The sequence below is a fragment of the Diplotaxodon limnothrissa genome, linkage group LG11, assembly GCF_057381915.1.
Source record: "Diplotaxodon limnothrissa isolate DT_005_m linkage group LG11, D_limnothrissa_male_GT1.1, whole genome shotgun sequence".
Taxonomy (NCBI): domain Eukaryota; kingdom Metazoa; phylum Chordata; class Actinopteri; order Cichliformes; family Cichlidae; genus Diplotaxodon; species Diplotaxodon limnothrissa.
In genome coordinates, this window is record NC_140606.1 from 8,884,412 (window position 1) to 8,906,958 (window position 22,547).

Below are 22,547 nucleotides of genomic sequence, written 5' to 3' on the forward strand. Positions count from 1 at the left end.
TTCACCTCGAACTACATACTAAACTTTAATGTTGCCAAGCAACTATGCTCTTATCTTCCACCTACATATTATGGGATGTGCAGGAAACTGCTTTTCCTGCCAGTGTGACTATAAAAAGAATGAATGTTAAAGCATCAGTTGTTCTGAGCACTTATGTTGATTGTAGGTTAATGGCTGTGGTTTCCCACAACAGCAGTTCTGTTCAGTATAGTACGCCTATTTCATAGCATATACTCAAAACCTCTTCAATGCAATGGAAGCTGCAAACACCCTCTTAAACACAAAGTCTGTAACATAACTCATCAAATCCATTCATTCAGGAAACCCAAACTTAAAGTTTTAATCTTTCTGAGACAAACCAAGGCTCTCATTCATTTACAGTATTCAACCGATTCTTTTACAGATTATTGATTTAACTAAGTAAAACAAAAGGTAAAGATGTATCTCAGAGTATACTATACTCAACTAAAAAGTCAATTAGTTGCTTGTTGTGATGCCATGCAAGTCAATAAATCTTCAGTCAAGGCACACAGATTCCATCAAATCACTGAACAAATGAAACATCAAACAATTTACTGAACTCTTGGCATTAACTTGCATAGACTAAAACAGACCTCAGACCTCTATGTTGATCTTAGCAAAGCGGTAGTGCAAGGAGGTGGGGTTCCGAAGCAGCAGCTTTCCTTTGTGTTCGCAGGTCTGATTGAGGAGTGTATTAAGGAGCCCAGCAACGCTCACAAATCCAAGAGCCTCCCCGCAGCCTGCAGACATGGAGAAGTCACCCTGAGTGACCCAGCCCACGGTCACCCGGGAGCAGTGAGAGGCAACACTGGGCAGAGGATCCGGCCACAGCCCTAGGACGAGGTCTGAGGAAGACTCCGAGAAGGATTTAGGGTCTTTGGATGCGTTGGTGTCTAAGTCAGAAGCAAAGATGAGGTCTGCCTTCTTGCCATCAGGCTTATCAGGAGTTACAGAGGGTGTTGCAGCCTTCTTAGGGTCCTTTTTTCTGCGTTTAATTCTGCCTTTAAAGTGGTCTCTGTGTGGTGGCTCCTGAGGACCGCCAGTTCCTTGTCGATTTCCTAGCGCCTTTAGGTCATCTGGAGTTGGCACGCATAACATGGCATGGTACTCCGGTTTGCCCTTTGACGGCAGCGACACATGCACCCACACCAGACTCATCGCATGTGCTGACAGGAACGACGTCACAGCTTCACAGCTGATAGGCGGTAGCTCGCCAACACGGCATGGCCTCTGACCTTTGGATGTTGTGGGTCTGCACCAGGCAGAAAGCAGCTTCAAAGCCTTTCTGTTCCTAGGAAGCAAAAAAGAAATTTGTTTAAAAAGCCCCATTTAAATCAGGTGATTAATACTAAAAGGAAAAGTAGCATTTTCATTGGCCCCATTAGCCATCCTCATAGACCAAATTTTGTTGGAGAACATTTTTAATGCCTAATGTTGAAAACAAAAAGGGAGCCAATGGACGGTGAAAATCAATCCAATTTTTTTCCCATAAAGTCAGTCATTACTCAAAGCTTATGTGATGGTTTTATGAGGATAGATGCTACTTTTCCCCTCCACTAATCACAGTGATGTATTGCAGCAATTTAAGGCTGGATGTACTTTGGGTATTCTCATCGGGGACATTATGATGAAAGGGGGGTAAGACTGGAGAAGCAGCATGCATCAAAGCTGTCAAAAGCAGCGATTGTGTCTCTTAATAAAAAATACAAAGAGGAGGAAAGAGATGATTGGAGTCCACGGCCTCCCAAAAACACAGCACATTAATCTCAAGGGACTCTAAAAAGTCTGCTGCATTAATATTTCTAAAAGTGCGATTTAGACGTGTGTGATAAAGGCACTTTGGGAGCACCAGTGCGTGTATGTTAGTGTACACGTCAGTACTGATAAAAGTTTATCTTCACTCTAAGAAAAGAACACCACAAACGTTTAAAACATGTACCTCAGTACAGTGAATCGGCTCGGAGGTTTTGTTATGCTGATCGCCTGTTGTGATGTCCTCTCCTCGGTCACAGCGTCAGCCTGCGCTGTGGTTCGTGTCTGGGTGCCTCCTTCCCGCACGATGATCTCCCACTCCTCTGCCAGCTGTTGCCAAGGGCAACAGAAAGGAGCCACACAGCCATGCTTAATGTAATTGGTCCTCTTGGCGGGTGGATGCCTACGGAGAGGTCAAAAGGGCAAACCTTGTCAAACCATTGGGCAACCTTGCCAATTTATGCAAGACATCACAAGTGTCGAGCAGTGGATAGAAGGGGACAAGCGACTTTATTAGCATCTCATCTGCATGGCGACAGAGAGCCGCATTATGAAAATTAACTGGGTCACATCTTTGGAGTGCTTCCTCTTATCAAAACCTCTAATCTACTGCTGATCTCACCACTCAGGCTGTAGATTATGAATATTATTACCCCCGTTTATGACTTTACACTAAAAACAGAACACGGCGAAGAGTTTTTAGTTCCAATAAAGTCTCATTATCACCTCAGCTAATGTTTATGTAACTAAAAATATTTTACCATCACATTTGAAAGATTGCTTTTAACGTTGCCAGCAGTTAATTAAAACAAATTGGAGAAACATATCCAACATGTATAAACGACTTTGAGATTCTGGGCAAGTTCTTAAGATTCTGTTTTCTGTCTGCAGGCTGACATAGTAGTTAGACGCCAGAATAATATTACAAGATACACAAAAGCTTTGGCAGGACAAAACGTCCCCACTGAAAACGGACCTCACCATGTTTGATAAAAATTAATCACACACTGCATTAATATTTTTCTTCCTTCCCTACTCAGTATCCAGCTGACCTTTTAAACTTGTTCAGCAGCTCGGCCTCCTGCTCCTCCTGAAAACGCATGCCTGCGGGGCAGTCTGGATAATCACGGGGAAAGTGAGGCGCTGCTTTGTTTTGAGAGTGTTTCAGACTCATATTGAGTCCACCTATGCGAACTCCTCTGTACACCTGCAGGAGGGAGAAACGACACAGAAGAGATGGATTTTTAGCTGACTTCAGAGGTAAAGCAAATCTGAGGGCTTCAGTCAATTCAACTTTATTTATATAGCACAACAGTCACCTCAAGATGCTTCATTTTGTAAGGTAAAGGCCCTACAGTATTATAGCATATCTTACCAACATCACTCTACATTTTCAATAAAATGAGGAAGCAAATATAAAGTGAAAGCCTGAGAATCTCTGATATCACCATCTGGCTTATTTGCAACCAGTCTAGGTGATCCAGCCTTAAGCAGTTGGGTAGTAGGTTATCAGATGAAGGTGGTGTTATCGACATGTCAAGTGTGCTTCCTTTCATGCAGTTTAGGTTATTTGGGGGGGTTAAACCAAGAAAAAGATACATTGTTACATTTTTCATCTGCAAACCAACAGACAAACAAGAAAAAGAAGAAGTGACCATTATTAAATGTTTCTGCTTCTAATGTGCACATGTATGTTCTGTGGAGTCAGGATTCAAGGAAAAACAACTGATTATTAACTCTCAGAGCTTACAGTCCACAACAACTTGATGGCAAACAAGTAAAGTGGAAATATAGTTACCAAGTGACCCTTTATTGTATTTTTATTTTTTTTTAAAACAGGCTAATTATAAGATCATTTCTTGAACAGCTGACAAGCAGATGTATTTTTCTATTCTATAGTTTTTTGATTTTATCATACACAAAGGGGGAAATGGTCATTTGATCTCCTGCAGAAACTGTAAGTTAGTTTAATTACAAAGAAATTAACAGCCTTTATTTTCATGGAGAGAGTTGGAACATGAACCAAAATCCAGAGGAAATAAATTACAAAAGTTATGCACCGTTTTACTGATTTACGAGTGAAATAGATGTGAAGTAAAACAGAACTTGCTTACTAGGTTTGCACTCATCTTTACAGCAGCTCTAAATGCTTTACATTTCTTGGCTGATTCTTGGTAACTCAAAGCATACGCTCCCTCCACAGACTTCATATTGAGGATTGAGAACTGGTTAGCTGTGATCTTAATGAGCTTCTTTTTTAGCCACGTTTGGGTAATGGTCATGCTGGAAGACCCATCCTTTAGCCGTTTTCATCCATGATTTTTATGCCAGAATTCTGGATCAAATACCATTTCACTCAATGACATGTAAATCAATTTATAACATATGTAATGCATTTATTCTTGATTTTTGGTTGATCTCCCTCCATTAAAATTAAACTTCCATAAAAACTGCTAGTACCTAGAAGACACAACTATGGTATCAATTTTAGATCCTATGTGGCCTTGTTGTCAAGTTACCACATTCACAAGATTGTCAGAAAACTTGACCTCTGAACTTGAGGTCAAGATGAGCCATATTCGAACTTGTCCAAGATTTTAATGGTATCAATTTATCGGATCCACACTGGCCACGGCGCAGGGTGATGACAAAATCCCATAAGTGTTTTTCAGCTGTGGAGGAACAGCAAAGAGAGCAAAGCTACAAATTCAGTATGGGATCAAATAATCATTCCCCCCACTGTATCTGCTTTTGCCCCACTCAGGGTTCATACACATTTTTCAGGGTCAAATTCAAGCACTTTTTAAGCACATTCCAGGTCAATTTTCAAGCTTTTCCAGCACATTACCAAAAAAGAAGAAAGCATGTTTCACTTTGCATCACCTCAGTAAGACCTTGTAAAAATTTAAACAAATCATCTTAGGTCGACTTAAATGTCTTTTGTCCCCCTTTTGTTAAAAGAGAAAAATGCAGCACACAAAAATAGTGAAAGAGGAAACGGTTGCCTTACATGCATATAGTGCACAAACTCAAAAATCACATTCCTCTTAAAAATTAAGATGTGCAAATGTGAACAAATCAACTTGTTCGAGATCTTCATCTCCACTGTAAATAAACAACCCAGAAAACAAGAAAACTGCACCAAACACCACAAACACCAACAAATTAATGTCTTCTCATCAGATATTGAAGCTTCTTTCCTGTGTGACATAAAAAAAATAGGAGACAGATGTTTGTTTGTTTTTTTGTTCTTTTTAACTAGTTAAGCACCCACGCCCAGAAAAATGGTAAATGGCCTGTATTTGTATAGCGCTTTACTCAGTCCCTAAGAGCCCCAAAGTGCTTTACACGTTCAGTCATCCACCCATTCACACACACATTCACACACTGGTGATGGCAAGCTACATAGCTGTAGCTATAGCTACAGCTATGTAGCTATAGCTACAGCCACCCTGGGGCGCACTGACAGAGGCGAGGCTGCCGGATACTGGCGCCACCGGGCCCTCTGACCACCACCAGTAGGCAACGGGTGAAGTGTCTTGCCCAAGGACACAACGACCGAGACTGTCCAAGCCGGGACTCGAATCGGCAACCTTCCGATTACAAGGCTAACTCGTGAGCCACGATCGCCCAGTGGGGACATTTCATTTTCGAGCAGGAAGCTCCCCCTTTTTGTTATACCCTTTAGATCAGGGGGCGGCTCTTTAGTCCTTATAGTGCGGCTCCGCGTGGTTTGGGAAAATAAATTAGTATTTAGCTGAAGTGTATTTTATTTATGTTAGTTCTTTTTTTTTTTTTTAAACTTGTAGTTCTAAATTGGAAGATTATTGTGATTTTGCAATATACAAATAAAATTATATTTTGTTATTTTTTCATAGCTCAAAGTAAGCGTCACACTCGCGGAAGCCGGTGTACTCGGTGAAACGCCGTGCATTTATCGAGACTTTCAACCCCAGATAGGCCAATTATGGATCTTCGGCTCTTTGGGTCTTAAAGGTTGCTGACCCCTGCTTTAGATGAACAGAGTTTTTTAATTAAATACATATTCTTTAATAAATGTTCTCTTTTATAAAAAGTAGGATAATTTAAAATAACTTTTATTATAGCTCTATTGCATAGAAAAAAAAAAAACTGTCTTGTTTTCTGTTGTCTGTTATATAATATTAGGGATGTTTGTGACAATTAATTTCATAATCGGCTGGACTAACCAATAGTCCACAACTAGGAAACACTGAAATTTTAAGTTAAGTTTGAAAACAGTTTAAAAAACAGTTTTAAAAAAATACCCCATTCCAAAATGTCTTGTGACAATCTCATTGGCTTAGGGAGTGATGATTAGGGGTGGGTATCATTTAGGTTTTATCCGATACCGGTGCCAAACCGGTATTTTTGAAACGGTGCCGGTGCTTAAACGGTGCTCAAACCGGTGCTTAAAGAATGGAGAACACAAACTTTGTCCAAAAACCTCTCATGTTTAACTGTTTTCCACTTTTTCTTTGGTCATTTTAGCCTTTTTGGCCAGGGTGAAGGGAATATCTGCCATCAAACAAGAAGACAGCCGTATGTAGCTATGATGATGTTTGCTAGTTCACCTTACATGCATTAACGTAATAACGTGGTTAGCCTACTCAACGTAAATTACACACGAACAACATTAAGCTACTCACGCAGAGAAGAACGGCTGCTGCTGCTACACTGGCAGGGCTAGGGGCCAGGACTCTACTCTTCGGGTTTTTGGGGGATGTTGCAAACTCCAGGTCTGATAACAGGCAACCCACGCACAGTAGATGTGCACGGTGTGAGGTCTCGCAGCAAGCTATCAAATACGGCGCATTTCTCGGCTTTTAAAAAAACCCGCTATGCGTCGCCAGGTGTTTCATCGGATTTGAGGTGTTACCTCCTTTGCACAGTATCACAGTATCAGCTTAAAGCACTTGTTGCAGGCTGCTGAGTTTGCATCTTTTGCTGTGAAGTACAGCCAGACTTTTGACCGCTTCGCCTTGGGCATTTTTAATCTGTAGCTCTGCTCTAAAAGAACGTACATACCTGGGCCCGCCTACTATCCTCGGAAACGTAAAATGATTGGCTAGAATCTAAAGTGTATGACATCTCAGGAAGAAAAAACACCGAAATAAAGCACCGAAATGTGCGCTGCTTTTCGGTCTGGTTACTACCGTTTATGACAGAACCGGACACCGGTACCCATCCCTAGTGATGATGTCATAGGGAGATCTTAAGAATCTTAGGTCCTTTGATGCGTTTCCTTATGTAGGGGTGAGAAACAGCAAGTTTTAGTTCGTTTTAGCAGCATCTGTGTTTGCAGCCTACAAACGTTCACCACAGAAACAAAGTCATCGTATTGAAACTCGAACATGTTTCCAAGAAAAAAAAAACAAAAAACAACCAATTCAAAAAGATTACGCCGCCTCTCCTTCCTGGCGTGGCCGGCCAATTTCCCCAAATGGCGTGTCATCCTTCCAAAGGGCGTTAGAGGAGAGTAGGAAAGAAAACTACCTTCTCCAGAAAAAAATGCAACAAATTGAAGAAGAGAAACTTCAACTGGAGAACAAGTGTAGACGAATGGAAGCCCAAAGTAAAGAGCTGGAAGACAGACAACAGCGCCAGCCGGACATAAAAATTATTAATGAGGGCTGGGGAATCAAGTTTGCTCAAACCCGAGAGCAGATTGTGCACCTCATTAAAGAAAACAGGCAAAAGAGTGCAGAACTAAAAGAAATGACCAACCAGCTCCAAGACAAGAAAACGATGACTGATAAGATACAGTCTAAAACTGCAAGAGTTTTGTAATCAGCTGGAGGACAAAGCAACTAAAGCGGAAGAAGAAAAGGACAAACTGGAGAAACGCTGCTCACAGATGCAGCAAAGGATCGAGCAAAATGCGAGAAACAACTCAGAGCTCGTTAAGGTGATTTTGGTGGAATATAATAACTTGAAGCGTGAAAACACTCAAATGCAGGCACAAAAAGAACAACAAGACAAAATACATGAAGACCTGCAGCTCACGCTCCAAGAAATCCAGAAAAGAAACGAGCAGTTAGAAGACAAGCACAAAGAAGTGCAACAGAGAAATGCAGACATGCACAAGGACAAGCTGATACAGGAGGCAACATCCAAACAACTCCAAGACAAGCTTGAAGAACAACAAGCAACATTAGAAGAGGTGGAACAAAGATGTGAGAGACTTGAAAAGCAAAACACAGAAACAATTGATGAGTTGAGAAATCTCATCCTGGAGAAAAAAAGCGCTCGTGGAAAAGTGCCTGAAAAAAAAGAAAAAATGGTTCCACTTGTTCCGGAGGAGAGACGCTACTGCTTCCTCACCTGATGTAGCCTCGTCTTGCTCCACCTCTGTTAACCCCCCCAACCAGTCCCAGCAGTTGACTGTCCACTCCTGGTTCCTGCCCGTTTAAAGGCAGTTTTTCCTCCCCACTGTCGCCAAGTGCTTGCTCAGAGGGGATTGTTGGGGTTTTCTCTCCTCTACCTTGTTTCTTCATTTACTTGCTTGTTTAACTTTTTTTTCAACTTATCTAAATAAACCATTTGAATTTATCCTTTGAGTATTTTTCATCTCATCTTTACAGAATTTTTCCAAAACACTTTCAAACATTCAGATCTGTCTTTTATTTTCTTCTTGAAACCTCCACTGTAACAAGAAATAAACCACACCACAGTGCACTGTGAAGCAAACTAAAACTCACTATATGAGTTCACAGTACATCAACCCAACAACACAGCAAATAAGTAAACGTGGCAGCATTCGATTTAACCAAACCAAGTAGTGTGAAAGCACCCAAACCACTCCAAGGAAAAGTAAAAAAATACTCCAAAACGTATTACCAGTGGGATCCAGAAGGCCATCCCCCAGCCTTTGGGAAGCAACAGGTCCCATCCAGCACCCCACGAGCTCATCTCATGCCCAACCTGCTTGCCCGGCTGCTCAACAAGGAGAATGGGGACACGACCCTGCAGGGGAGTTGGGCTCAGCCTGGAGCCTGGCACCAGCACCTCACTCCTCATACGGTTCAGCTCCTGCAGGCGGTAACAGAAAGTGTAACAAGTAAGAGCCACATGTGCTCTTTCAGGAATGGAGAGGCTAACGCACGATACGACGACAATGCTAGTGGCGGGAGAATAAGCTACCTGCTCAGATATCTTGTTATCGGTGACATTGTCTCGCACAGACTGTTCCCAAATGAAACTCTGACAGCAAGGCTCTGGTACTCCCTCCAACATCAGCTTCCGCCTCTTCTCTTCGTCCACCTCTGGAAGAAACACACATACATGGCATACCCCTATATAACCAGCATCACTAATGTGAGGTGAGACAGAGTCCCTCGACCTCTGCTTTATGATCTAAAATTTTGATAAGCAGGTGATTTATCAATGATTTAATAAAAACAAAACAACAAAAAAAACGTTGTTACATCTGCAGAGTTTTCATTTATGCAGCCAAAGTCATGTTTGCATCTCTCACACTGGGTTTGGCCTTAATAGAACTTGATTTGCCAAAATAATTCAAAACACAGAGCGTTAAAGTAATAACATATCACGGTGCAATGCAGTGCTCTGCTGGGAAACCTTGGGTCCTGGAATTTATGTGGATGTTACTTTAACATATACCACCCACATAAGCATCGGTGCAGACTAGCACACACCACCATGGCAACAGCAGGGCAGGTTGTTTTAATGTTGCAGCTGATTAGGGATGGCCACAGAGTGATCAATCATAATGTTATGCCCCTGTGGGTCCCATTTCACCACCGATTTACCAAAGAGAAGCAAAACACCCATCTAGTACAAGAAAATCTGTACTGTGTCTAGTCATCTGTATAGTCAATAAAGTCCAATATGAAGATTTAAACCTGACTTAGTTCAGATGCTAGACATCAAATATGCATTTTCTATAATAACTCAGTACTCCTACTGTAAAGCAGGATGAGGCAAAGAAAAATAGTACTGAGCAATATTACCCAGATATCACAGCAAACCTGTTTGTCAGAGCTCCACCCACATGAACAATAAAAGGTTCCCAATTTACACTTATTACAGCCTCATGATGCTGCGAAGCCATTAAGGCTGAGGGAAAATATAAAGGCATAAATTTATTAGCCAAGCAGTTCTATTTTTAATTGTAGAATTTTCCTGTTTATTCATATGTTCACATATTTTTTGTTGCTTTTCCCTCACAGTCTGAAATATGCCTGATGATCAACTTCCTACTGAAATTTGATAAAAGAAAAACTAGAAACTAACAGCTTGATATAAGACATTGAATATCAAGTATAATAATTATGTTAAGATAACAAAAGAGACTTTTATTCTATTTTTCCATTTATGCAATGAGAATGGATCATGAATATGGTACATCTGATTTAAATCACTAAAGGGCCCTTTTAAAAACAGACCTCTTTCAAGCATCTTCTCATAAGTCAGCTGTTGTCAGTCACTAAGGGTGTGTTTCGAGTACAGGGTTCTGCCAGGATTCGAACCTGGAACATCTGCATGGCGAAGCAGAGGCTCCCCGGAGCACAGAACCAGATGTGTACTCACTGAAACAACCTCAGGACCAGAAACAACAGACTGACTCTCTGCTATGTCAGATTTTGCGGCAGGAGAGAAGCAACAGTGTCGATATACTGTGAGATGTACAAGTACTCGACTTTAAAACCCCTTTCCCCTCCTCCACCGTCATATCTGGTATATCTGATTTTACCTTGTGCCTGCTTTACACAAGGCAAAGCTTTAACTCTCTTTCTTGGTAAAGTGAGCCTCGGGTCATCCACAGTCAGACCCAGCACCGTGCCTGAGGGGAGCTCGGCGGTCGAATAGATGCCTATGTGAACGACAGTCAGGGTGAGACAGAAAAGCCTGGACACACAATCAACTAGCAAAATAAGTAATCAGGGATTTTAAAAAGTAGAGGAAAAACAAACCTTTCAGGATGTTAAAGATATCAGCTTGTTGTTGATGCAGAGTCATCTTGGCCTCATCTGAGCAGTGCTGAGGCCACCAGAGGGAGCACGTCTGGGATTTCAGCACTTCCTTGTTTACAAAAAACAAATTCAAGCATGAAGTGTAAATGAAAAATGCCTTTTGGGAACAATTCAAGTTAATAACATAGTACAGTTCTTACATCACAGCCTGTAGCAGCTTCTAAAGTGTCTACCAACACCGAATGGGACTGTGGTCCAATCAGCCGATAGCGTACAATCTCCATTGTGAGATCGCTGCACGCACACACACAAAGAATAAAGTGAATGAAACAATCATCAACATCTACAGTAAAATCCAATCTCCTAAATAAACGTTCAATCAAACGCTTCGGTTTGTTCCTGAAATGACACAAACTTTATAACTATTCCATTTGAGCTGGACCTCCAGCTCACTGGGGTGGAGCGTAATCTTGTTCCATCACCCAGGATCTTCTTTGCAGGGGGTCCAGTGGCATCTTTACAGCTACGCTTTCTCTTGGTTCCAGGTACCGGCTTGGCCTCAGGTGTGTTTTCAGGCTCTGACTCTGCCTCCAAGGTGGGATTAACCTCTACTGGTGCAGCCGGAGGTAATACAGCCTCACAACACTGACACACAGTTTGTAATTCAGGCAGAAGATCCTGGAAGGAGGATACCGTATATGGAATTAACAGTCCTGCTGGAGTCATTTGTAAATGTAATAATATCAAGTAAAAATTCGAAAGGCCAACCATAAAAATAATTTACAACCAGCAGACCTCTAAAACCAGTCACACCTGCTTAAGAGTGGGATGAGCCCAGATCCACAGCTGCCTGTGCACTGAGCCCTGTGTGCGGGGTCTCCAGAGGAAGGTGACGGGCCCCAGGGGCTGTGAGGGGTACCGTCCAGCTCTGTACACCATGACACTGCCCTGTCTCCTTCCTGACAGACACAGTGCTGCAGCAAACGTAGGGCCTAGAAAAGAAAAGAAAAGGCATATAACTACACTACTTAAACTAAATGTGTAAGTTAGCAGGAGTTGCTGATAAAAACCCGTCTGGTTCTTTTGCCATCAGAACTATTGTCTGAAGGCAAAGAGAGAAGCCCAACGGAAAACCTCAATTATTTCTTACCTGCTTCCTTGCTGGTCAGCTGTGAAAGAGCAGCTAGAAGCTTGTCTTCGTCCCCCTGCAGCTCTATGCAGCAGTAATAAGAGAGATCCTGAGCAGAGATAATGCAAAATGTAAGCTGATGTTCCAGACAGCGACATTACAGTACGTAAAAACAAATTATTCACAGAGTCTGTGTGAACAGCAGGTGGTTACCTGTAGGAGGCAGTGGCTGCTCATTGCTCTGTAGCAAGCCCGGTAGCATTTGTATGTGGGCCTGTCCCCGAGGCAGTAACCCCACTTTTTAACCATGTGGAAGCGCTTGGCGTGCCAAATGTGCGTTTCTAGCCAAATGTTCTTCCGCTGACGGCGATTGAACTCCAGCAGCAGGTTTCCGTGACGCCGCCGGGCCTTGCGGCTCTTGCTCTTTGCTTGCTCCTTCTTTTTGGAGCCAGCCTGGAGGCCCTTCTCCCGCTGACAGAGGAAGGACAAGTGAGTGGACATGTCCCAGGTACTCAGAGTGGAGGACTTTGTATATAAAACAAGGGTATGGAGGTGTTTGTGAGACATTCAAGTGCTGAAAATAAAATACGTCCAGAAATTTACCATTCTGTTGGCCACCTCTCTCAGTCTGTGAGGAAGCCGCTTGGTGTTGTGGCTCATGGCTCGTCTCCTCATGTGTTTGGGCAGAGCTTCAAACACACGGCTGCTGCTTGTGGTCTTTCTGACAGCTTTCAACATGGCGCTCACCTCTGCAGCCCTGGCCCTTGCAAAAGCTCCAGCTGAGTGAGGAAGGTAAAGATGGAGATGGAAGTCATTCACTGGACGGTCTCTGTTCATGAATACCTTTACAATTCATTTCTTTCATGACTGTCTATGCTCTGAATTAAACTTAATATGTAAAATATGGGGATAGGTTAATTGGATAATCCAAATTGTCACTAGGTGTGAATGTGCGAGTAAATGTGAGTGTGAATGGTTGTCTGTCCCTGTGTGTTGGCCCTGCGACAGACTGGCGACCTGTCCAGGGTGTACCCTGCCTCTCGCCCTATGACAGCTGGGATAGGCTCCAGCGCCCCCCGCGACCCTGAAAAGGAGAAGCGGAAGCGAATGGATGGATGGATGTAAAAAATGTTGAGATTTTACCAGTGACGTATTTGGGCATCTCCTTAGTGTAGCCACCACCATCTTTATGATGTCCACGGACCCATCCGCTCTGGTGGGGAGTTTTCTTCTGCCTTTCTGTAGCGGGGTGCACCTCCGAAAGACCACCTTTGAGAGGATCAGCATTTTTTCCTGTCGGGGTCAAACAAAAGTGAGAGTGAGTCAAGTGTGGTCTGCCTCTACAAATGCGTGAAAACTCGCCCAACTTAATAAGGCATCTAACATCTTTGTCCTCTTGTTTATTCTGTTTTCACATGAATCTCATCATAGAAACAACCTTAATAAGAAGGGATTCCTCCCTTGGAAAAAATATGTTCCCTATATTCACTGTATGAACAACACATGACAGAGGAAGATGAGGAACTAGAAAGACAAAAATTTGGAGGGCACTTAAAAAAAGTTTTAAAGAAAAAAAAAAAATCATAAGAACCAAGTGACAGACAGTCCATAGGGAAGACTCACAAAATCTTGAGATACTCCTACCAGAGGTGCAACAAAACAAAGCAACAGTAATAATTTTCTTGAAGGTCTCTTACACATGAAATAAATTCTTGCATAAAGTTATTAATGTCAATTGGAAAAAGCTATGTTAAACAGGAGGTGCTAGACCTGAACTCAGGTTATTTCACTATAAATGCTCTGATTTGTCCCAAATTAAGTGTGACCATGGACAAGGGGGTCCTCTAGATGCCCGAAATGCCCTCTAGATGTCCTTTGGACAGAGGCGGTGCCTTACGACACCAACTGTCTGCCATCCATAATCCAGTTTTGAGATCCCTTTCCAGACGCCCTAACGCCCACTCACATCCTTGGTCATCTGACCTCAGTAAGTCACATGACAGGGTGGGGCTAGTTTTCACAGTGGGTTCACCCAAAACCTTGGCTGATTGTGACCCACACCCGTTTTCACACCTTGGCTCATGTGATTACGTAAAGGATTAATAGGGGGTCAATGACCCTCTTGGGGGGGGGGGCACTCCCATAGGGCTTAAAATCTGGGACTCTCCACCATTTGACCCTAGAACTGAAAAAGCTTCTCAGATGAAACGTCTTCAAGAAACTTAAAGAAGTCCAGACGCTTTTCTTTCCAGGCTCCTTAGACTATGATGAGCTGGATGATTGAGAACCTTCACAGACAGATGCAGTCCTATAAATGCATACATGTACATAAGTACTCAAAGCCTTTGCTCAGGACTTTGTTGAAGCACCTTTGGCTGCAATTACAGCCTCAAGTCTTTTTGAGTTTAAGCTCTGCACACCTATTTTTGGGCAGTTTCTCTTATTCTTTTTTGCAGACCCCCAAGCTCCATCAGGCTGGATGGGGATCAGTTATGTTTGTTATCTTGGATGTGTGCTTAGGGTTGTTGTCCTGTTGGAAGATGAACCTTCATCCCAGTCTGAGGCCCAGAGCGCTCTGGAGCAGGTCAGCATAAAGGATGTCTCTGTACACTGCTGCACATGTACAAACATCCCCCAGCATGATGCTGCCACCACCATGCTCCACTGTCGGGATGGTACTGGCCAGGTGATGAGTGGTGAATTTACCACAGGTGGGCTCCAATCAGCTATGAAAACAGTCGATCAGTTGAAACAGGATGCACTTGAACTTGACTCTGTGTGTCATGGCAAAGGCTGTGAATACTCATCTACAAGTTATACCTTTGTTTTTAGTAGATTTGCAAGAATTTCAAGCAAGCTGTTTCACTTTGTCATTATCAGAGATGTCATGTACAATTTAGTCCATTTTGGAATAAGGCACAACTAACATGTTTTCATGAGTCTTCCATGACAACACATGGAACAAGTGACACACTGTGAATACTTTCTGGACGCACTGCATGGCAAGTAGCAGAAATATCAGATATGACATATATCCATTTACTTAGACAGGAAGAATGTTCTGTTGTGTTTGATATTTAATGTATAGCTATATCAGATACAGTCATGTATGACCTTATCTTTCAAGTATGTATGATACAGTCCAAGGAGAGCAAAACTGTTCAGTTCACCTTGGCTTTATTCTGCTTATGTGGTTCATATTATCTGCCGATTTAACTATTTTGGCAGTAAATTTTTATACAAGAATCCATTTCATACGTGGAAGAAAACACATGTGTGCTTTGTTCTGCATTACTGTAGGGGACTCGCTGGCCGTTCTTCCAGTTTAATATGTAATAGGCTACGTGAAATAACCAGGGAAGGCAAGAGTACCGGTGCCAGGGGCGTCTGCTCCATTCTGTGTGCTGCTCTCCACGTTAGATGAAGAAGATGGATACTGCACACTGGCGGGCTGATTTCTCATCTTCTTCTCCCGCATTTTGACTTTAGCCGCAGACATTTTCTGTAAGATACAATAAGACGCTTGAGACCTCGCTATGTGAGCACCTTCTAACCCAAACAGTTGAATGCTGAGCTAAAACGCAGGCTTGCTAGCAACGTTACCTGGCGTAAAGTTGGGGAGTTGTTTTAACTAACAAAACCAAAGCAAAAACATTTCTATACCAAACGTACAGAGGAATTACACTTCATAAGGTTACCTCAAGGTTCCCCAGTGTGATGTGTGTCAGAAACGCTGTTCCAGCTGCAGGGACCCTCTAGTTTTACGTTTAGCAACCATGTGAGGTTTCCTCACGCTGGTGCTGGTCTTGTTTGCTTCCGGATATGACGTGTTCAGGGGGCTTTGGAGAGTATTCGCGCGTCAACAAAAAAATCCAATAAAAACCAAGGTACGTTTTCGTAAGATTATGTGATATGTTGTCACTATTGTCTCTTACTTGAGTTTTAAAATGTCTGAAGTGACCAGTTTTGGAACTAAAATCTGTAAAGGCAAATGTGTTTGCGCATGTGATATGTCTTTTACGGTAAAGTAGCTCTGACGTCCTTCTGACATCAGCGCTTTTTCTGCTTGCAGCCTTCTGTTGTACAACTTACTTCTTTCACTTGGGCCGATAGATTTCCAGTGAAATGGCTGCACTAATCAGGAGGATTATCAGTAGTGATGGTGAGATGAAGCCTCATGATGAACTGAAGCTTTCCATCCAATTGGTCGACTCATGGTTCGAAGCATTGTGATGATTCATTTGCTCTACTGCGCCATCAAGTGGACAATTCAAGTGAAGCAGGCTCTTTGATTATAATGATGTGTAAACCTTATGTACATCTGGATAATGACACAAACTAGTGTTTGGTGCTTCACTTTTTAATAAACTAAAAGACAGAAATCAGATTATAGGATGTGTAGTGTTGTTTATTTATATTTTGGTGTTTATCATTTGTGATATTTATTACTGTGTGCATACTTTATTAGGAGAGACAAAAAAAAAACAAAAACATCTCTTCCTTGCTGGTTCCATCGAAGAAGAAATGCACAAGTAACTATGTAGCACGTACGTAATCCAATTCCACAACACGGTGTGATGGGGAATCAGCTGTTTTCCTGCCCATGTTATTTCGAATCTGGCGCGAACCGATGAACCAGTCCCTGAATCAGTCACGTGGTACGGACTGCCCGCGAGGCCTCGAACGTCACTGCATACGTAATCAAAGCAAGCCTCGATACGCGCTTCAGAAAAACGCCCCCGCGATTACCCGACGCACGATTCGAAGCTTCGACACACAGGACACATCACTAATTATCAGCACAGCTAAAGCTCCTGCTGCTATCGGTCCGTACAGGTGAGAAGAGCTTTGAATCATTGCCCTAAGGTTAAAGTTGCAGCTGGCACACACCTGCCGCAGCACCAACCTACATTACATTTGGACTGTTAATAGCACTGACTGCCAATTCATTGATGACACACCACGACTTTTTTTGCTTAATCTGGTAATACAGCTATACTGAGTTCACTGTTTCGTCCATAAGATTGCTGCTGGGAGAGGTGGGATAGCATATGCTCTCAGAGCTTTTGGGAGCAAAGTTCAGATTTTTGGATGCTGCACTTTAAACTCTACACACCACTAAAATGTTAAACAGCAAACTGTGCCCGAGGTTTTTCAATACTTTAGTCTGCCATTAATTAAATTCAGTTTAATTTTATTTATATGACGTCAAATCACGACACCAGTCGAGTTTTTTTTTATATTGTTATAAATGGTAAAGAGCCTAAAATAATACAGAGAAGACCCCAAACAATCAAACGACCCTCCTGATCCAGCTCCAACTTAAGTTTAAGCCTAATCCTAAAAGCAGAGAGGGTTTCTGTCGCTCACATCTGCACAGAGAGCTGGTTCCACAGAAGAAGGGCCTGGAAGCTGAAACCTGTGCTTTGAAACATTGTAGGAAACACAGTTATCCCAGTTGTCTGAGAGCAAAGTGCTCTATTGGGGTGATATGATACAATGCTCAACTGAAGGCTTTTTAGGTAGTTTTTAGGACATCCATATAATAATGAGTTACAATAGTCCCACCTAGAAGAAATAAATGCATGAATTATTTTCAGCATCACTCTGAGACATGATGCTTCTAATTTTACAGTTACTGTACAAATGCAGGTAAGCAGTCCCAAACATATGTTTAATAGGGGCACAGAAAAATGACTTCAAGACTCCTCACAGGTATAGAGAGTGTTCTCTTTATCGAGAAAAGAAGCTGTGTATATATTATTAAAACAGGGAAGATGCATAAATGCAATTTTATGAATCTATTATTCAAAAGGAAATAAACATCAAAAAACAACCCTCAGTTAAAACCCTACACATGGAGAGATAAGTGACGTAATAGTCAAGCAAACATACAACTTTTTTAACCTCACTTCCTTCATTATTAGTAAATCTTTACTTAGCAAAGATCAGCAGAAAGGACAATAAGATTTAACACTGTGAATGAAATAAACCCAGAGTAGCTAAGTCTTTGTCTTTGCATGTTTGTGTGTGTTTTCCAGCCAAGCAGTGGTGGTGGATCGAACCATGTATATTTCAGGACAGCTGGGAATGGACCCTGCCAGTGGACAGCTGGTGGAAGGTGGTGTTCAGGCTCAAACCAGACAGGTGACACTGGAATCCCCATCATCACTGATTCATTCTTTCATTCATTCATGAACATGGAGTACAGCGACACTTGAAAGCGATCCAGATATCAGTAGATGTTCCTAATTCCTAACTGCTGAGATAATTGCAATGGAGTTGAGCTCACAACCAAGCCATTGGGAGGCTGCTACAGTGTGAATAAATGCAGTCCATTATTTAAAAGAAAATCTAGTGACAATGCTTTTAAAAATAGTGCCTTTTGAAAAAACCCACCAGTTTTCCTGCGGGAGACCAATTCCAGGTTAATTCCTTAATTCTCTGTAATGCTGCAGAATAAATTTAAGACTGGTCTAACGCATCCTTCCTACAGGCTGAATGAGGATCTGAAAGTCATCCCAAAGTGAGAATTACTTTTGCACAATCGTGTACATGACTTCTGTTTCTTCAGGCTCTGGTGAATATGGCTGAAATACTCAAGGCTGCTGGGTGTGGTTACACCAACGGTGAGAGAGCCTTGCCTTTCTTTGCATGTGCACAGGACAATTCTTTCAACTTTTCAACCACAGACCCGATCATGCACTATTTTCTTTCTTTTCTTGTTACTTCCTGAAGTTGTCAAAACCACAGTGCTCTTAGCCGATATGAACGACTTCACCAGTGTCAATGACGTGTACAAGCAATGTGAGTATCAATGATTCAGTCATTAACGTGTATCAGTATGTGTTTGGAGTTATCTGCTGCTGTTGGCTTTCATTTTACAATACAACGTTAGCCACCAGGTGTCAGCACAGTCCAGACGACGTACAGCGCTGCTGCATAACAAGCAGATTTTATAGACTCTTTAATTTTCCAGTAATGTATTCACCCAGAAGGCCTTTACAATAACTCAACTAGGGCTTCAATTTGCCTCTTTATATTCTAAATATGCTGTGGAAACTCCAGAGCAAGTTGAATTATGAAATAAATATTCAGAAACACAGGGGCAGAAACACTCGCAGGGAACGCTGACATTTGCTGAGTCACTTAGCAGAGTGAAACCTGAGCTTCCCCCACCAACGGGTCTTAATCTTTATCTAAATGTCAGACGACAGACTGCCACATCTGACATTCCATAGATTAAATTTTAAAAAAAGTTTAAGTCTATTCACAAAGCCCCCATATCCATTTCATTGTTTAAGTAGTATGGTAGAAAAGATAGCTGGGCATTTTTCTAATGCCAGTTAATTCAGGTATTGCTCCTACAATTAACTGATCCAAGCACCCAGGTTGATGCACTCTGTGTTGAGTCCATTATCCGTGATTACATCAGTACAGTCAAATCAGATTATTCTTTCAGTCCACCTCTGTCTTTAAAGGCCCTGCACCAAGTCACAGGTGTTTTCACTTTATTCTGGTTGATTAGGCTTTTGCTATGGTTGAAGTTGGGTGCAGCTATGCTGCTGTTACATGAACCGACAAGAACAACAATGGCATAAATTCTGCTGCCTGAGCAGAGGCCTGTACTACAAAACAGGAACTCATCTTATCCAGGTAGCTTTGGGGTTAACCCCAGGTTTTCTGTACCACAAATGTGGTCACTTCTTACCAGGGTACATCGCCATGGTAACTTGTGCTTCCATATTAGAGGTCAACAGGTATGAAATCACCACCTACTGACCAGTCAAGTCTCCAGAAAATAGCGTCACCATTACTTGAAGATCCCTCAGACCTCTGAGAATAGGAGTGTCTAAAGTTTTTTAATAGCATCAGTAATAAATACCTCGATCGGGAAACCCTTGGTTAACTCAGTGAGTGGATAACCAGCTTTGTGATCACGAGTGTTAGGTTCAGTGAATCCAGATAACAGAGAGATAACCAGAGATAACTTTGTAGTGCAGTGCCCAGCACAATCAAGGACACTCTGTAGTAACTCATTAATGTGTCTTAATTATTGCTGCGGCTTTTCATTGTAATACATTTCCCATTGTGCATCTAATAATGTGTTGTTTTGGTTTTTGTACTGATGAAACTGTGTGAATATATATGATAATTATACACTGAATTTTAGATATTTGATGTATATTGTGTCTAATATGTGTGAACATAGTTAAATTGTTGTGCAGATTAAAATTGTCACAAAGACAAATGTTCTGTTGATTCAGTGCTATTTGCAGGTTTATGTAAATCCAAAAGTGTAACTAATAAGATGAATAACTGCTTGTTCAAGCTGACTGATGATGACGTAGAGCCCTGATTTGTGTACTCGCACACCTGTGTTTCTCCTACTCTGACAGTCACTATAAAGAGCTTGCTTGGTTTATCAGTTGATATAAAGGCATGTCAGACAAGGACAACACTATAAATGCCAGGTACCAGTAGTTAATTGGCTGCTTTGCAGTCCTGTAAGCTTCTGTAGATTCTGTATCTGTGAGTCATTGAAAGTCTGTATGTGTAAATGTGTTGGTGGCCTAACTCAGCTGCTTTCTTTAGTCTTTAGCACCAACTTCCCAGCCAGGGCTGCCTATCAGGTCGCTGCTCTCCCTCGAGTGAGTACTTGACAAAGACTTTTTATGCAGTTATTCTTTTGTGCTTTGAACCCAACAGAAAACCACAATTCTCACCGTACTGATGCTGTCTCTTTCTCCAGGGTGGACTGGTTGAAATTGAAGCAATTGCTGTTTTGGGCCCTCTGACCGACACTTCCTAACAAGTACATTAAACAAGCAAAAACTAGAAAGAGCTAAAACCACTGAAAAGTGTGAAACTGATGTAATTATAGGTCTAGTATCATCAGCGATTTAACGCTGTTTTAACATGCCACAGGTCACCTAGCAGACTAACAGCAGTCAGGTGTGGAGCACTTTCTCCTCCCTCACTGACAATGATGAAATGTATTTGAAGACAGCACTGCATTTTAAATCCACTCTGCTCACATTTCACTTACAATAGCTGAGAAGTACCTAAGCTTGTTTGTTGGATTGGATTACACTACCGTCCTGTGTTGTCATCATGACAGTGTATCCTCTCTCTTTGTACCAGGTGATAGATGATCGAGCATAACTGAATAATAAAAGGTTTTAATTTTCCTTAATTGCTTCTTAATGTCAAGAAAACCGCCTGTAGATGATCACTGTAATCTCACATTGTCTCATGTACACTAAAAAGTCCTCAGCAATTCTGCAATAACTATGAACAGAGTTTGTTTAACAGGGTTAACCCATGCCAGAATGGGTTGTTTATTTGCAGGCTTGCAAACCCATAAAGAACTATATGATTTGATTAACTCCTGTTGGATTAATGTGTCTGAATCACTCAGTATACTTTGGGGCTAAATAAAAACCTTCAGCCTGTTGGAACTGCACAACGCAAACTGATTTTTAAAACAGCAGTTCAAGTCTTCATGTGCATACTAAGTATTAAATATTCCAAAATAATCATTTTATTTTCAGAGAGACTTAGCTTCTCATTCTGGTACTCCGTGTTCACATGCTTCATTACATGCATGGTGCAGTGTGTCAGCAGGTGAGTCAAATATCGGTATGGGGGGGAAAGAAGAGCAGCGAGCAGCTCGTATGCAAAGCCTGAATTCATTTAAAGGATGTAGTCGGACCAGGGCGCCTTTTATCCCCAGCGCCACACTCTAATACAGCAACAGAGTATTGTGACTGTTCAGATATCTTATGCTTGAGTGGTTTTAAGTACGTATGCTTCTCTAAACACACTACAGTATGCACTGAGGTCTTGGAGAGACTGTGGTCACCATATACTAAAAGCCAATATAATCTCCAGTCACAATTCAGTTACAGAGACAGAGTATTAGTGAGTAAAACTTTATTCTGTACACTAACAGGTTAGCAGAATCATAGACACGGTCAGAGAAAATGAATATATTACAGAGAGTGAGAAGTAAAATGAAAAAGATCAAAACAAAATTTGTTCCCAAAGCATCATCACATCTTATGAGGTTGCAGTAATTTTCTAATGCCCTTACACTTTTAAACTCAGCATGTAGAACTAATTAGTTACATATTCTGCCCACTAGGCAATGCAGTGTAATGCCCTCAATCTAAAACTGACAAGCGTATGACATCAGTGTTACCCCGAAGTTCCTTTTGTTGGAAGGTTCATTACAAAGAGAAGTTCACAAACACCCACCAGCTACGGAGCAACCACAGAAGGGTTTCACAGAACAGCAACATGGCCTCGTCTGTATCCTTAACCCGCCAACGACTGATTATAAAAGTATATATAAGTGCTAACCCTCTGCATACGTGATCTTTGCCCACTTTTCATTTAAGCAAATCAAAACACTTTAATGTGAACCAATTAAATGTTGAAATATTGAAACCATGTGTGCCGAGTTACTCAACACTTATTACTGTCATTCCTATTGAATAAATGAGCCCCTTTGGAAAGGCTGCAATTAATGTGCAAACAGTTAACAAAAATATATGGTTTAATGTCAGAATTATAAACTAGAAATTCAACCAATTACAAATCAGTTTAATACAGCCTAAGTACAGTGTACACCTAGCCAGTGTGTGTCATTCCAGGTTTGTATTCTTGTCAGTTTTGAGTTCTTTAAG

The 22,547-nt window shown here is 41.7% G+C and overlaps 2 protein-coding genes across 2 annotated transcripts; one reads left to right on the forward strand and one right to left on the reverse strand.

The window, feature by feature from the left end:
* Nucleotides 1-561: 561 nt before the first annotated feature.
* On the reverse strand, nucleotides 562-15,638 carry pop1 (POP1 homolog, ribonuclease P/MRP subunit). The gene is made up of 16 exons (XM_085365022.1): nucleotides 15,555-15,638; nucleotides 15,229-15,358; nucleotides 13,000-13,149; nucleotides 12,460-12,635; nucleotides 12,070-12,327; nucleotides 11,878-11,965; nucleotides 11,541-11,719; nucleotides 11,143-11,405; nucleotides 10,928-11,021; nucleotides 10,728-10,836; nucleotides 10,508-10,627; nucleotides 8,935-9,056; nucleotides 8,632-8,823; nucleotides 2,826-2,980; nucleotides 1,961-2,176; nucleotides 562-1,312 (listed from the first exon to the last, which is right to left on the reverse strand). Exons 2-16 carry the CDS (start codon nucleotides 15,353-15,355, stop codon nucleotides 616-618), a joined length of 2,946 nt encoding a protein of 981 aa, XP_085221148.1. The 5' UTR covers nucleotides 15,356-15,358; nucleotides 15,555-15,638; the 3' UTR covers nucleotides 562-615.
* A 295-nt stretch (nucleotides 15,639-15,933) lies between these two features.
* LOC146622281 (2-iminobutanoate/2-iminopropanoate deaminase-like) lies at nucleotides 15,934-21,282 on the forward strand. Its single transcript, XM_085365023.1, has 7 exons — nucleotides 15,934-16,002; nucleotides 16,649-16,692; nucleotides 17,898-18,003; nucleotides 18,431-18,485; nucleotides 18,595-18,663; nucleotides 20,452-20,507; nucleotides 20,609-21,282. The coding sequence occupies exons 1-7, from the start codon at nucleotides 15,982-15,984 to the stop codon at nucleotides 20,666-20,668; spliced, it is 411 nt and encodes a 136-aa protein (XP_085221149.1). The 5' UTR covers nucleotides 15,934-15,981; the 3' UTR covers nucleotides 20,669-21,282.
* The last annotated feature ends 1,265 nt before the right edge of the window (nucleotides 21,283-22,547 follow it).

Coding starts and splice junctions, on each gene's coding strand:
- pop1 (XM_085365022.1), bottom strand. CDS start 15,355: ATGTCTGCGGCTAAAGTCAAAATGCGGGAGAAGAAGATGAGAAATCAG. Junction 8,824..8,934: donor ATAACAAGATATCTGAGCAG/GTAGCTTATTCT, acceptor TACCGCCTGCAG/GAGCTGAACCGTATGAGGAG. Junction 2,177..2,825: donor CTGCTGAACAAGTTTAAAAG/GTCAGCTGGATA, acceptor ACCTCTCCGTAG/GCATCCACCCGCCAAGAGGA.
- LOC146622281 (XM_085365023.1), top strand. CDS start 15,982: ATGGCTGCACTAATCAGGAGG. Junction 16,693..17,897: donor GCTGCTATCGGTCCGTACAG/GTGAGAAGAGCT, acceptor TGTGTTTTCCAG/CCAAGCAGTGGTGGTGGATC. Junction 18,486..18,594: donor TGGGTGTGGTTACACCAACG/GTGAGAGAGCCT, acceptor TACTTCCTGAAG/TTGTCAAAACCACAGTGCTC.